Here is a 14,421-nt window from a genome sequence, read left to right on the forward strand (position 1 = left end):
TTATTAATTAGTCGTAAATTAATAATTATAAATAATTTAACAACTAAATGGTAAATAATATTAATAAATAGTTATTATTCATAAAATATTTCTCTTCTCAAAGAAATTGTATTAAAGATGGAGACTAACAATGGATATAGTAAATAAAGTAGAAAAAAATTGTTTATAACATCTAAAAATTAAATAATAAACAATTACAGTAAGTGTGCATTAGATTTTCATATTTTAGTACCTAACGAATGGAATCTAGAAATATCGCAAACCTATGAAAATAAACAAAATTGCTGACGAGGGGAATCGAACCTACGACCTACGGACTAACAGACTAACGCTCTAACCACTATGCTAACGACACATGTGTACAGTAAAGTATTAATATCTCAGTATCATTCAGACATATAATTATTGAGTCAAAGATGAGAAAAAAATAGGGATACGTTAGAAATAATAAATTGAAATAAAATAAATTAAACTAAATTTTTAATAATGAAATTACTTTACTTATTGCATTTAACATTTTGCGTAATTCTTAAATTACGTGGTAATTTTTTAATAATTTTTTATTCATAGTAAGAAGTATAATAGTATTTTAATAGGAACCAAATTATTATTGAGATTAAAGTTTAAATTTTGTTTATAATTTTAATTTGTTTAAATAATTTATTATTTACAAAATTAGACTATTGTGTTAAATTGTTATTATTAAATTTAATAAGAATAAAAAATGAACAACTGAAAAGTAAAATATTAATTTTTTTCAATAAATTTATATTTATAAACATTCATAAACTTTTTTTTATAATTTTTTTCAAGTTTATGTCAAAAAAGCAATGTTTTCAAAGAGCGTTGTGAACAATTTTTCTATACTCAGCCAGCACTTGCCGCCGTGGCTTGTCCAAGCTTTGGCGAAACAAAAATTCTGTACTGCGCCAGCACTGATTGTCGAGGCTCGGCTAGACTACGCCGAACAATCGTCTGAGTACTAAGCCAGTGGTGAACATCGGCACTACACTGGCATTTCCCATTGGGTACAGTTAAAAACTGCTTAAAAATTAATTTTATTATTTTTCAGTAAAGTATAGTATCGATTCAGCCAGAAAATATTAAAAATGTTTTTATAGTAAAGTATACTTTCAGTCAGACAATATTGAAATCATACTTCAATAAAATTTTCAGTAGTTAAGTATATGTTTAGTCAGACAATGTATAAATTCCTTTTATTATTTTTTCAGTAGTAAAAAAAAAAATTTGTCAGAAGTATAAAGCAGTTTTAGTCAGGAAGTATTAAGGAATAATTGAATTAAATTTTCAGTAGTAAAGTATATATTTAGTCAGACAATATAAAAATTTTTTTAATAGTAAAAGATAGTTGCAGCAAAAGACTATATGATAAATTATTGATTATACTAAATTTTCAGTAGTAAAATATATATTTAGTCAGACAATGAAAAAATTACTTTTTTAAAAGGTCATTTTTTCATTGTCTGACTAAATATATATTTTACTGCTGAAAATTTAGAAGAATCAATTTTTCATATTGTCTGACTGAAACTTACCTTCACTACTGAAGAAAGAATAATATCGTTTCTTCAGTAGTGAAGGTAAGTTTCAGTCAGACAATATAAAAAATTGATTCTATTAAATTTCCAGTAGTAAATCATAGGTTTAGTCAGACAATGCTACAATTTTTAATTATATTTCCAGTAGTAAAAGTCAGTTCTAGTCAGACAGTATTAAAAACTGCAGTTATTCGATTTTCAGTAGTAAAGTATAGATTAAGTCAGACAATTATTAAAAACTGCTTCTATTCCCTTTGCAGTAGTAAAACAAAACTTCTGTCAGACAATGTGGTATAAGATATTTATAGGCAGACCTACATTTCAAAAATAATTTATTTTCACAATTTTTTTTTCAAATCTAAAATTTTTTTCTTTTATTTCGACACATAAATAAAAATTCAAAATCTTTTTTTTTTATCTTTTCTTCTTATAAAATATCCGTTTATCAAAAATTTATTTTCAACTTATGTTCTTGACGTTTGACGAATTGATGACAGCATCGTAAAGTACGAGAGCGCCATTTTTAGAATCTTGACATGACAAAATTAAAATAAATATTTTAATTAATAAAAAAAATATTTTTAAAATAACAAATAAATTTTAATTCATTTTTTCCTACTTTCGATACACTTTCCATATTCATTGTTGCCATTTTTCCAATACTCAATTTACAGGGTCTGCAACTTTGTAGTAGTATCATGGGAACCAATTTTCTTGCTTCAATTGGGAATTCATACCAATTACTCTCATATCTGAAAAAATAAAAATTCATACTAAGATTAATAAATAACAATAAATACTATACACCCTCCCACCTTAAAAATTTTAACGTAATTCACAAATGATTCATTATAGAAAATATCATTTTTATAGTAGAAAATAAAAATTTGTACTAAAAAATGAAATTTTTACTAGAAAATTAAATTTTTATCAGAAAATCAATTAATTAAATAAAAAAAAATTTTTTATTTTTTACAAATATAGAAAAAGGGAAAATAAAAAATTCAACTTACATATTGAATCCAACATCTTTACTCTGATTTATTAAATTTTGAGCCGGCACTCCGAGAATATAGGCATGAAAAATATTTCCCACAGCAAAAGCTCCGTATTTAAAAATATACGCAATATTATCTAACGAATTTAATGTCTAAAATAAAAAAATATATTTTTAACAAAAATTTGAAAATATAAATTAAAAAAAAAAAAAGAAAACTGGATGAAATTTACCTGCATCAGTGTAATGCTTATTAAAATCAAATTACATCCATATGTAAACAATAAAAACGGTGAATAAAGACCCTCAAGTGCGCTCGCGTATCTAAAATTTTTTTAATAGTATTCAATTATTATTTTTTTATTTTCTATTTTTACTTTTTAATTTATTTTTACTATTTTAATTTATTAATTCAAAAAAATATATTATTACGCAATATATTTCTAATTCATCTAAAACAAATTTTTTTTATTTATCAAAAAATAAATTAAAAAAATTCTTTTTTATCAAAAAATTAATTAATTAACAATTATTAAAATAGAATAAATTGCGAATATTATTTACATAAAAATAAAATAAATACCGAATAGCATAATTATGATAATTAATAGAATAACATAAGTCTTTATAAAAATACTCTTTCTCCATATTATTTCGATTGTAGCCAAGGCAAACACGATGAGAAACGTTCTTCACACGATAGCTTAAATATTAAAACAATATAATTAATTTAACACCTGAACTATAATTTTACAAATAGAAAATATTTTTCAAGTGCAAAACAATAATTAAAACGTAAAAAAGTGAAAAAATCGAAGGCGAAAATTTTGTAAATAAAGTAAATTAAAGACACGAAGCACAACAATAAAAAATTAATAAATAATCAAGGGATAATATTAAAATAAGTCAAAGGATAATATTAAAATAAATATTACCAAAAACAGAAAAAAAAAAATTAAAAGCAAAATAATAATTAGTGACGTAAATTAAATTCACCTGACAATTGCAAATAATCCACAAGCATGTTGAGTAGTCACGGCAAAAGTTGAATCAAAACAAAATGCAGCTGACAAATGATAAGTTGCCGTCACACAACCATGAATTAATATAAAATTAAAATATTTATTTTCATCGAAAAAAAATTTCGCCGGATACACCGGTTTCAATAAACGTGTTTCATTTAAAGGAATAATTAAATCAAGAAAACACGGTACAAAAGTTGTCCCAATAAAAACCACAAGCCCACTAAAAATATAGCCTGCAATTTTTTTTTTAAATAACAAAATACCGTATTAATAACAATAAATTGTTTAACAATAACAATCAAAATTTTCTTTATTTTCTTTATATTTTCTAATAAATAAAATTATTTCCTTTTAGAATTAAAAAGAACAAACAACTTTTTTATATTTCAAAAATTATTTAATATTAATTATTCATATTATATTATAAGTAAAAAGAAAAAATAATTCTTGATAAAAGATTACTCACCAATATATAAAATAGTGTAATTTCTACCAATTTCTGAATGATAACAGAGAATTTTTCCCTCATGTGTTGACGCCCACAAATGCCAATCGTTTTTAATACATTTAAAAAGAAACAAAAGCTGAAAATTATTTCTATTCATTTTTATATGAAATTAATAATAATATTGAAAATTAATATTAGTAACTTTAAAATAATTTTTAATAGGTATTTGCGCTTTTTTCTTAAAACCGACTTTTAATTACTTTTTACTAATTTTTATTATTTTAAGAATACTGTATTTTTTTTACTGATTAATTATTTTATTTTTATTAGTTTAAAATTATTAAAGTTTATTTTTATAAGTAATACTATGTTAATATTAATAAAAGACAAAGTTTTCTGAATAAAAACAAACAATTAACTGAATTACTATTAAAATTAATTGTTAAAATTAATATTAATTTTGAAATTAAATTAAAATAAATTTCTTTGATTCAAATAACTGATTACTTGTCTATTATCAAATAAATATTTAATTGAATCAAACAATTTTTATTTAAATAAATTAAATGGTATTTGAACCAATAATTTAAGTATTTGCAGCAAATACCATTTTTTAATTCACACAAATAAAAATTATTTCATTCAAATAAAAATTTAATTGACTCAAATAGAAATTATTTGAGTCAAGTAAATATTTAATTGGCACAAATAAAAATTATTTAATTCAAGTAAACATATCATTGATACAAATAAAAATTATTTGATTCAAGTAAATATTCAATTGACATAAATAAAAATTATTTGATTCAAGTAAACATTTAATTGACTCAAATAAAAATTATTTGATTGAAGTAAACATTTAATTGACTCAACTAAAAATTATTTGATTCAAGTAAACATTTAATTGACTCAACTAAAAATTATTTAATTCAAGTAATCGTCTATTTGATTAAAATAAATTTTTTCTTCACTGTATTTGAGCGAAAGTGCATTTTTAATATTTTGCAAATTCCTTTAATTTCTAAATAAATAAATAATAAAAATTTACTTTCTCTTGATTGAAACTGAAAATGCAAAGGTGACAGTAGCACAGTACAATAATTGCCAAAGGACCAAGACAAGCGAGGACCGCATCCTGATCATGATTCCAATTTGCAAACAGAAAATTAAACTAAACCAATTGACAAAATTATTATTTGTAATAAATCTCTTTCTGAAAAATATAAATGAAAGTATTTCTTTTTCTCTAAAGAAAACATTTTTTTTTTTTAAATAAAAAAGTATATATTTAACTAGATAAGTGATTATTAATAAATATAATTTTAATTTTTTAATATATTTAATATTATTTAAATTAATATATATATTTTCTTTAGCATCAGCCAATCAAGATTCACCTGAAAATAAAGTGTTGTTGTAAGAGAAATAAAAATAAAAATTTTCATTATTGATTTCTTTCTGTTATTTTGATAACTCCACAGACCGAAACATAAAAGGAAAATTTTGTTAATTTTATAATAGCGTGAATCGAATATTTCCATTATTATTATTATTATTATTATTATTATTTACTATTCTTTTACTATTATTTCAATTTTTTTATTACTTTGTACTATTATTACTATTATTTTACTTTTTCTTTTACTATTCCTTTAATTTTTGTACTCTTTTGTAAAATTTTTATACTTATTTTACTATTCTTTACACTTTCTTAATACTTTTTTAAATATTTTTTTTTACTTTTTTCTACAATTATTTTAGAACTCTTTCAATGTCTTTACTCTTTTTTTTTACAACTTTTTAATTATCCTCTGATTTTTTTTTACTTTTTTACAACTTTAAAATATTTTTTACTCTTTTATACTATTCTTTTGAATATTCTTTTAATTCTTTTACTTTTTTTACTGCATAAAAAATTTGTGTTTACTTTTTTACTATTTTTTTTCTATTCTCTCGAATATTGTTTACTCCCTTTTACTATTTAACAATTACTTTCTATAAAATTAATAATTTATACTTTTTGTTATTGTTATTATTATTTCTTTTATTCTATTTATATTATTTATTTATTTACTCCAGTATCAACTTATTATTATTATAAATTAATTAATTAATTTATTTATTTGTTTACTCTCAAATTATAATTATTATTATTATGCTATTGTTTTTGTTACTGTCACTGTTATTATCAAACTTGTTATTTTTAAAATTATTATTATTCTCCCAAATATTATTATTTTTAAAATTATTATTATTATTATTATTTCTCTTTTTCGTTGATCGAAGCAGAAATTTTTCTTTTTGTTTAAAAACTTCGTATGAGATATTTTTTGTTCTTTTCGTGTTTGTTTAAAGAAAGAGGAAACGTTTACGCGTTTATTCTGAAACAATGTATACGATTGTGTTATAGAGCATTCATTATAAATTCGAATAAAAATGCAGAATACGTAATGAACACTATAGCATTTCTCGAAACATTATTACATCGATATAATTTTCATAATTTCCAGAGAAAATAAAGGGATATATGAAAAGAATAAACACGGAACTATTGAATAATTTCTCTTCAATAATTCTTCCTACCATATCTCAATTACTGTTTAGTAGAAAATATTTCTTTCCTATATACATATATCTATACCTCAAAATTTATTATAGTTTACAATGAGAGAGAGAGAGAATTTGATATTTACATTTTAGTCAATTTATGAAAAAAAATTTTTCCTTCGAAACCTTTTCTTTCCCCTATAGTACCTATCATTCAATGGTAGTCTGGTAATTTTATTTCTATTTTGATAAAAAATTTAAATTATCATTCATTTTTTTCATAATTTTCATTTCTAGTGTGTGAAAAAATTTAATTTTTTGTGTTGAATATTGTTATCTGTCAATATTTCATTAAGGACATTTTTGAATCATAAGTCACAGTTTAATTTGTTCTAAAACTACGTGACGTCATAATGGTTCAAAATCACTTAAAAATTTTTTTTTCTTTAATATTAATTATTAAAAAATTAATTTTTAAAATATTTATAATTCTACAGAAGAGATATTTATTAAACAATTCTTATAATAGTGATAGAACAGTAACATTAATACAAAAGTAACATGACTTTTAACTAAAGTCACTGTTATCAATATACACAAATATTTTCATAAATGTCGAGAGAAAATAAAGTTGTTCTCCATACAACAAGACGTGAAGTCTTTTAAATATTTGGTGCTTTTTTAAATAAAAAATTCTCTAATTTTAAATAATGTTATTTTAATTTACTATATATATATTTTTTTTACAATATTTTAGTCCGTCACTTTTTTTATTCCTAAAAGAAAAAATTATTAAACGAAATTAAATTGAAGTAATATTAAATTTAAAAATTTATTTAAAATAAAAATTAGATAAAATTATAAAAATTACCTCTAGCAATGTTATGATAAAATAAAAAAAATTCTTACCTGGAATATTTAATTTTATTTCACATTTACGTTGATTGACTGACTGCTGATAGCATCGTAAAATAGGAGAATGCCAATTTGAGAAGCTTTAATTAAAGAGAAGATCATTTTTTCCTTACTTATTGAGATGAAAAAAATACTCAAAATTAGTGTGAAAAATAAAAAAAAAAATTTCTCTTGCTTGAGCTACTGTCTCCTGACAAGGTATGTGTCCATTTTTTTATCTTTAACCAGCAAACACTGAAAAAAAATGTTGAAAAATTCCATGGAACTACCTCACTGGAATTATATATTTTTATATTTCAATATTATTTTAACATTTCTATTATAATTAGAGTCGAATAATAAGCTTTGTTGCAATTTTTTTTGCAAAACTTGAATGAAATACGCATTTTGCAAAAAAATCCCAACAAAGTTTTATTACATTTAATTACGAATTTTTTTAATTGTAAAATTATTCCAAAACACCAGAAAATTCTTTTTTAAATAAATATTTTATTATTATAATTCCATAGGAATTAAGATTTTCAAAAAATTTCAAATTCAAACCTTTTTGTGAAATTCAACAAATTATAAGAATATTATTACAAAACATGAAGATATCGATCACTCCGAGTCGAAGACTCGGAGTTATTGATGTCTTCATGTTTTGTACTAATTTAAATTTCCATAAAATTTTTCAAAAATATATTAAACTATTTACAAAAATTTTAATAAAATCCTTCCCAAGAATTCAATTATTTTTATATGTAATAAAAATTTGTTGCAAGAATAATTCAAGTATTTTCCTAAATAATAAAATTCTTCATAGGATTTTAATTATTTTTAATACAATTTTAAATAAATTCATCAAATATTTATTATTTTCAAAAGATTTTTTGCAAGAATTCAATTACATTTCACAAATAATGAAATTCTTCGATGAAATTCAATCTACTATTTTAATAAACTTTCTTAAAATGCTTAAAAGTTGCTTTTATTATTTTCCTAGTAGTAATAGTCAGTTTTAGTCAGACAATATTGAAATCATACTTCAATAAACTTTTCAGTAGTAAAGTATATGTTTAGTCAGACAATGTAATAATTCCTTTTATTATTTTTTCAGTAGTAAAGGTCTGTTTGAGTCAGGCGATATTAAAATTATACTTCTATAAAATTTGCAGTAGTAAAATATATTTTCAGCCAGACAATGCAAAAATAGCCTTTCATTATTTCTTCAGTAGTAAAGTTCCAACTTTAGTCAGACAGCTTTTAAAAATTTGTCAGTAGTACAAAGAAGTTTTAGTTAGAAAGTATTAAGGAATAATTGAATTAAATTTTTAGTAGTAAAGTACATATTTAGTCAGACAATATAAAAATTTTTTTAATAGTAAAAGGTAGTTGCAGCAAAAGACTATATGATAAATTATTGATTATACTAAATTTTCAGTAGTAAATCATAGGTTTAGTCAGACGGGATTTAAATTTACTTTTATTTTTTCAGTAGTAGAGAGCAACGTTATTCAGTAAAAAAAAAAAATATTAGTCAGACAATGCTAAAAAATTTAATTATTTTTCCAGTAGTAAAAGTCAGTTCTAGTCAGAAAATATTTTATTAAAAACTGCTTCTATTTCTTTTTCAGTAGTAAAACACAACTTTTGTCAGACAATGTGGTATAAGATATTTTTAGTCAGACCTACATTTCAAAAATAGTTTATTTTCACAATTGTTTCCAAATCTAAAAATTTTTTCTTTCATTTCGACACATGAATAAAAATTCAAAATCTTTTTTTTTATCTTTTCTTCTTATAAAATATCCGTTTATCAAAAATTTATTTTCAACTTATGTTCTTGACGTTTGACGAATTGATGACAACATCGTAAAGTACGAGAGCGCCATTTTTAGAATCTTGACATGACAAAATTATAATAAATATTTTAATTAATAAAAAAAATATTTTTAAAATAACAAATAAATTTTAATTCATTTTTTCTTACTTTCGATACACTTTCCATATTCATTGTGGCCATTTTTCCAATACTCAATTTACAGGGTCTACAAGTTTGTAGTAGTATCATGGGAACCAATTTTCTTGCTTCAATTGGCAATTCATACCAAATACTCTCATACCTGAAAAAATAAAAATTAATACTGAGATTAATAAATAACAATAAATACTATACACCCTCCCACCTTAAAAATTTTAACGTAATTCACAAATGATTCATTATAGAAAATACCATTTTTATAGTAGAAAATAAAAATTTGTACTAAAAAATGAAATTTTTACTAGAAAATTAAATTTTTACTAGAAAATAAAATTTTTATCAGAAAATCAATTAATTAAATAAAAAAAAAAATTTTATTTTTTACAAATATAGAAAAAGGGAAAATAAAAAATTCAACTTACATATTGAATCCAACATCTTTACTCTGATTTATTAAATTTTGAGCCGGCACTCCGAAGATATAGGCATGATAAATATTTGCTGCAGCAAAAGCTCCGTATTTAAAAATATACGCAATATTATCTAACGAATTTAATGTCTAAAATAAAAAAAAATTGTAACAAAAATTTGAAAATATAAATTAAAAAAAGAAACTGGATGAAAATTACCTGCATCAGTGTAACGCTTATTAAAATCAAATTACATCCATTTGTAAACAATAAAAATGGTGAGTAAAGACCCTCAAGTGCGCTCGCGTATCTAAAATTTTTTTTAAAGTATTCAACTTTATTTTGTATTTTCCATTTTTACTTTTTTTATTTATTTTTACTTTATTTTTACCTTTTTAATTTATTAATTCAAAAAAATATATTATTACGCAATATATTTCTAATTTATCTAAAATCAATTTTTTTTTAAATTAGACGTAAAAACAAAATTAATTAATTAACAATTATTAAAATAAAAAAAATCCCGAATATTATTTATATACAAATAAAATAAATACCGAATTGCATAATTATGATAATTAATAGAATAACATAAGTCTTTATAAAAATACTCTTTCTCCATATTATTTCGATTGTAGCCAAGGCAAACACGATGAGAAACGTTCTTCACACGATAGCTTAAATATTAAAACAATATAATTAATTTAGCACCATAATTATTAAAATTAAAATTTAAAAAAATAATAATTTAACACCTAAACTATAATTTTACAAATAGAAAATATTTTTCAAGTGCAAAACAATAATTAAAACGTAAAAAAAAGTGAAAAAATCGAAGCCGAAAATTTTGTAATTAAAAGAAATTAAAGACACGAAGCACAACAATAAAAAATTAATAAATATAAAAAATTTATTAATAAAATACAATCCTTTTCCCATGAGGAAACAAAAATTAAAAACACAACAGAAAAATAAAATTAATAAATCAACTTTTTTAAATAAAAAAAAAAAATTAAAAACACACAACAGAATATGGAAAGTAAAATACAGAAACCTTTGAAATAGAAAAAAATTGAAAAACAAGGTACAATTAATAAATTTGAAATTTTAAAAATCTAACGAGTAATAAAATTAAAAATCAAGGAACAATATTAAAATAAATCAAGAGATAATATTAAAATAAATCAAGGGATAATATTAAAATAAATATTACCAAAAACAGAAAAAAAAATTAAAAGCAAAATAATAATTAGTGACGTAAATTAAATTCACCTGACAATTGCAAATAATCCACAAGCATGTTGAGTAGTCACGGCAAAAGTTGAATCAAAACAAAATGCAGCTGACAAATGATAAGTTGCCGACACACAACCATGAATTAATATAAAATTAAAATATTTATTTTCATCGAAAAAAAATTTCGCCGGATACACCGGTTTCAATAAACGTGTTTCATTTAAAGGAATAATTAAATCAAGAAAACACGGCACAAAAGTTGTTCCAATAAAAACCACAAGTGCACTAAAAATGTAGCCTGCAATTTTTTTTTAATAACAAATTACCGTATTAATAACAATAAATTGTTTAACAATAACAATCAAAATTTTCTTTATTTTCTTTATATTTTCTAATAAATAAAATTATTTTTTTTTAGAATTAAAAAACAAACAAACAACTTTTTTATATTTCAAAAATTATTTAATATTAATTATTCAATTTATTATAACTAAAAAGAAAAAATAACTCTTGATAAAGATTACTCACCAATATATAAAATAGTGTAATTTCTACCAATTTCTGAATGATAACAGAGAATTTTTCCCTCATGTGTTGACGCCCACAAATGCCAATCGTTTTTAATACATTTAAAAAGAAACAAAAGCTGAAAATTATTTCTATTCATTTTTATATGAAATTAATAATAATATTGAAAATTAATATTAGTAACTTTAAAATAATTTTTAATATTTGCGCTTTTTTCTTAAAACCGACTTTTAATTACTTTTTACTAATTTTTATTATTTTAAGAATACTGTATTTTTTTTACTGATTAATTATTTTATTTTTATTAGTATAAAATTATTAAAGTTTATTTTTATAAGTAATACTATGTTAATATTAATAAAAGACAAAGTTTTCTGCATAAGGACGAACAATTAATTGAATTACTATTAAAATTCATTGTTAAAATTAATATTAATTTTGAAATTAAATAAAAATAAAAATTAGAATTAATATTAAAATTCAATATTAAAATTAATATTTGTGACGCGCTCTGAAGAAAAAACTAAAATTTTTTGCTTCTTAGGCAACTTTCATCGAAGCGCGTTACATTTTTATTAAAAATACAATATTTATAGATTCAAGTAAATATTTATTTGATTCATGTAAATATTTATTTGATTCAAGTAAACATTTAATTGACACAAATAAGAATTATTTGATTCAAGTAAACATTTAATTGACTCAACTAAAAATTATTTGATTCAAGTAAACATTTAATTGACTCAACTAAAAATTAGTTGATTCAAGTATAATATTCAATTAATCGGTTTTTTGATTAAAATAAATTTTTTCTTTTCTGTATTTGAGCAAAAGTGCATTTTTAATATTTTGCAAATTCCTTTAATTTCTAAATAAATAAATAATAAAAATTTACTTTCTCTTGATTAAAACTGAAAATGCAAAGTTGACAGTAGCACATTACAATAATTGCCAAAGGACCAAGACAAGCGAGGACCGCATCCTGATCATGATTCCAATTTGCAAACAGAAAATTAAACTAAACCAATTGACAAAATTATTATTTGTAATAAATCTCTTTCTGAAAAATATAAATGAAAGTATTTCTTTTTCTCTAAAGAAAACATTTTTTTTTTTAAATAAAAAAGTATATATTTAACTAGATAAGTGATTATTAATAAATATAATTTTAATTTTTTAATATATTTAATATTATTTAAATTAATATATATTTTCTTTAGCATCAGCCAATCAAGATTCACCTGAAAATAAAGTGTCGTTGTAAGAGAAGTAAAAATAAAAATTTTCATTAGTAATTTCTTTCTATTATTTTGATAACTCCATAGACCGAAACATGAAAGGGAAATTTTGTTAATTTTATAATAGCGTGAGTTGAATATTTCCATTATTATTTTTTTTTTATTTTTTACTATTCTTTTAATATTTTTTATTCACTTTTACTATTATTATTCTTTTAGTTTCCTTTTACACTTTTTACTATTCTTTTACTATTATTTCAATTTTTTTACTATTTTATACTATTATAACTATTATTTCAATTTTTTTTTACTATTTTGTACTATTATTACTATTATTTTACTTTTTCTTTTACTATGCCTTTAATTTTTGTACTCTTTTGTAAAATTTTTATACTTATTTTACTATTCTTTACACTTTCTTAATACTTTTTTATTATTCTTTTAAATATTTTTTTACTTTTTGCTACAATTCTTTAAGAACTCTTTCAATGTCTTTACTCTTTTTTTTACTTTTTTACAACTTTAAAATATTTTTTACTCTTTTATACTATTCTTTTGAATATTCTTTTAATTCTTTTACTTTTTTTACTGCATAAAAAATTTGTGTTTACTTTTTTACTATTTTTTTTCTATTCTCTCGAATATTGTTTACTCCTTTTTACTATTTAACAATTACTTTCTATAAAATTAATAATTTATACTTTTTGTTATTGTTATTATTATTTCTTTTATTCTATTTATATTATTTATTTATTTACTCCAGTATCAACTTATTATTATTATAAATTAATTAATTAATTAATTTATTTGTTTACTATCAAATTATAATTATTATTATGCTATTGTTTTTGTTACTGTCACTGTTATTATCAAACTTGTTATTTTTAAAATTATTATTATTCTCCCAAATATTATTATTTTTAAAATTATTATTATTATTATTATTTCTCTTTTTCGTTGATCGAAGCAGAAATTTTTCTTTTTGTTTAAAAACTTCGTATGAGATATTTTTTGTTCTTTTCGTGTTTGTTTAAAGAAAGAGGAAACGTTTACGCGTTTATTCTGAAACAATGTATACGATTGTGTTATAGAGCATTCATTATAAATTCGAATAAAAATGCAGAATACGTAATGAACACTATAGCATTTCTCGAAACATTATTACATCGATATAATTTTCATAATTTCCAGAGAAAATAAAGGGATATATGAAAAGAATAAACACGGAACTATTGAATAATTTCTCTTCAATAATTCTTCCTACCATATCTCAATTACTGTTTAGTAGAAAATATTTCTTTCCTATATACATATATCTATACCTCAAAATTTATTATAGTTTACAATGAGAGAGAGAGAGAATTTGATATTTACATTTTAGTCAATTTATGAAAAAAAATTTTTCCTTCGAAACCTTTTCTTTCCCCTATAGTACCTATCATTCAATGGTAGTCTGGTAATTTTATTTCTATTTTGATAAAAAATTTAAATTATCATTCATTTTTTTCATAATTTTCATTTCTAGTGTGTGAAAAAATTTAATTTTTTGTGTTGA

General features: G+C 21.0%; 4 protein-coding genes across 4 annotated transcripts; all 4 read right to left on the bottom strand.

Moving 5' to 3' along the window:
• Positions 1–2,023: 2,023 nt before the first annotated feature.
• Positions 2,024–3,637, bottom strand: LOC122506941 (odorant receptor 9a-like). Its single transcript, XM_043619387.1, has 6 exons — positions 3,553–3,637; positions 3,140–3,259; positions 2,790–2,880; positions 2,573–2,709; positions 2,179–2,311; positions 2,024–2,089 (listed from the first exon to the last, which is right to left on the bottom strand). The coding sequence occupies exons 2-6, from the start codon at positions 3,202–3,204 to the stop codon at positions 2,024–2,026; spliced, it is 492 nt and encodes a 163-aa protein (XP_043475322.1). The 5' UTR covers positions 3,205–3,259; positions 3,553–3,637.
• Positions 3,549–5,168, bottom strand: LOC122506942. The gene is made up of 4 exons (XM_043619388.1): positions 5,078–5,168; positions 4,048–4,178; positions 3,712–3,814; positions 3,549–3,552 (listed from the first exon to the last, which is right to left on the bottom strand). The coding sequence occupies exons 1-4, from the start codon at positions 5,161–5,163 to the stop codon at positions 3,549–3,551; spliced, it is 324 nt and encodes a 107-aa protein (XP_043475323.1). The 5' UTR covers positions 5,164–5,168.
• Positions 5,169–9,277: 4,109 nt separating this feature from the next.
• LOC122506943 lies at positions 9,278–10,089 on the bottom strand. Its single transcript, XM_043619390.1, has 4 exons — positions 10,084–10,089; positions 9,877–10,013; positions 9,464–9,596; positions 9,278–9,374 (listed from the first exon to the last, which is right to left on the bottom strand). The coding sequence occupies exons 1-4, from the start codon at positions 10,087–10,089 to the stop codon at positions 9,309–9,311; spliced, it is 342 nt and encodes a 113-aa protein (XP_043475325.1). The 3' UTR covers positions 9,278–9,308.
• A 181-nt stretch (positions 10,090–10,270) lies between these two features.
• On the bottom strand, positions 10,271–12,609 carry LOC122506944. The gene is made up of 5 exons (XM_043619391.1): positions 12,524–12,609; positions 11,629–11,746; positions 11,137–11,398; positions 10,422–10,541; positions 10,271–10,312 (listed from the first exon to the last, which is right to left on the bottom strand). Exons 1-5 carry the CDS (start codon positions 12,566–12,568, stop codon positions 10,309–10,311), a joined length of 549 nt encoding a protein of 182 aa, XP_043475326.1. The 5' UTR covers positions 12,569–12,609; the 3' UTR covers positions 10,271–10,308.
• Between the last annotated feature and the right edge of the window lie 1,812 nt (positions 12,610–14,421).

Source organism: Leptopilina heterotoma, unplaced genomic scaffold (genome assembly GCF_015476425.1).
Source record: "Leptopilina heterotoma isolate Lh14 unplaced genomic scaffold, ASM1547642v1 Lhet_44, whole genome shotgun sequence".
In the NCBI taxonomy this organism is placed as follows: domain Eukaryota; kingdom Metazoa; phylum Arthropoda; class Insecta; order Hymenoptera; family Figitidae; genus Leptopilina; species Leptopilina heterotoma.

Excerpts from the sequence above, each read along its gene's own strand:
- LOC122506941 (XM_043619387.1), bottom strand. The coding sequence starts at position 3,204 with ATGGAGAAAGAGTATTTTTATAAAGACTTATGTTATTCTATTAATTAT. Across the intron at positions 2,710-2,789 it reads TAAGCATTACACTGATGCAG|ACATTAAATTCGTTAGATAA; the intron begins GTAAATTTCATC and ends TTTTTATTTTAG. Across the intron at positions 2,090-2,178 it reads ATATGGAAAGTGTATCGAAA|ATTCTAAAAATGGCGCTCTC; the intron begins GTAGGAAAAAAT and ends TGTCATGTCAAG.
- LOC122506944 (XM_043619391.1), bottom strand. The coding sequence starts at position 12,568 with ATGTGCTACTGTCAACTTTGCATTTTCAGTTTTAATCAAGAGAAA. Across the intron at positions 11,399-11,628 it reads TTACACTATTTTATATATTG|GCTACATTTTTAGTGCACTT; the intron begins GTGAGTAATCTT and ends AAAAAATTGCAG. Across the intron at positions 10,542-11,136 it reads GGATTATTTGCAATTGTCAG|CTATCGTGTGAAGAACGTTT; the intron begins GTGAATTTAATT and ends TTAATATTTAAG.
- LOC122506942 (XM_043619388.1), bottom strand. The coding sequence starts at position 5,163 with ATGCGGTCCTCGCTTGTCTTGGTCCTTTGGCAATTATTGTACTGTGCT. Across the intron at positions 4,179-5,077 it reads TCAGTTTCAATCAAGAGAAA|AAATAATTTTCAGCTTTTGT; the intron begins GTAAATTTTTAT and ends AAAAATGAATAG. Across the intron at positions 3,815-4,047 it reads TTACACTATTTTATATATTG|GCTATATTTTTAGTGGGCTT; the intron begins GTGAGTAATCTT and ends AAAAAATTGCAG.
- LOC122506943 (XM_043619390.1), bottom strand. Across the intron at positions 9,597-9,876 it reads AAAGATGTTGGATTCAATAT|GTATGAGAGTATTTGGTATG; the intron begins GTAAGTTGAATT and ends TTATTTTTTCAG. Across the intron at positions 9,375-9,463 it reads ATATGGAAAGTGTATCGAAA|ATTCTAAAAATGGCGCTCTC; the intron begins GTAAGAAAAAAT and ends TGTCATGTCAAG.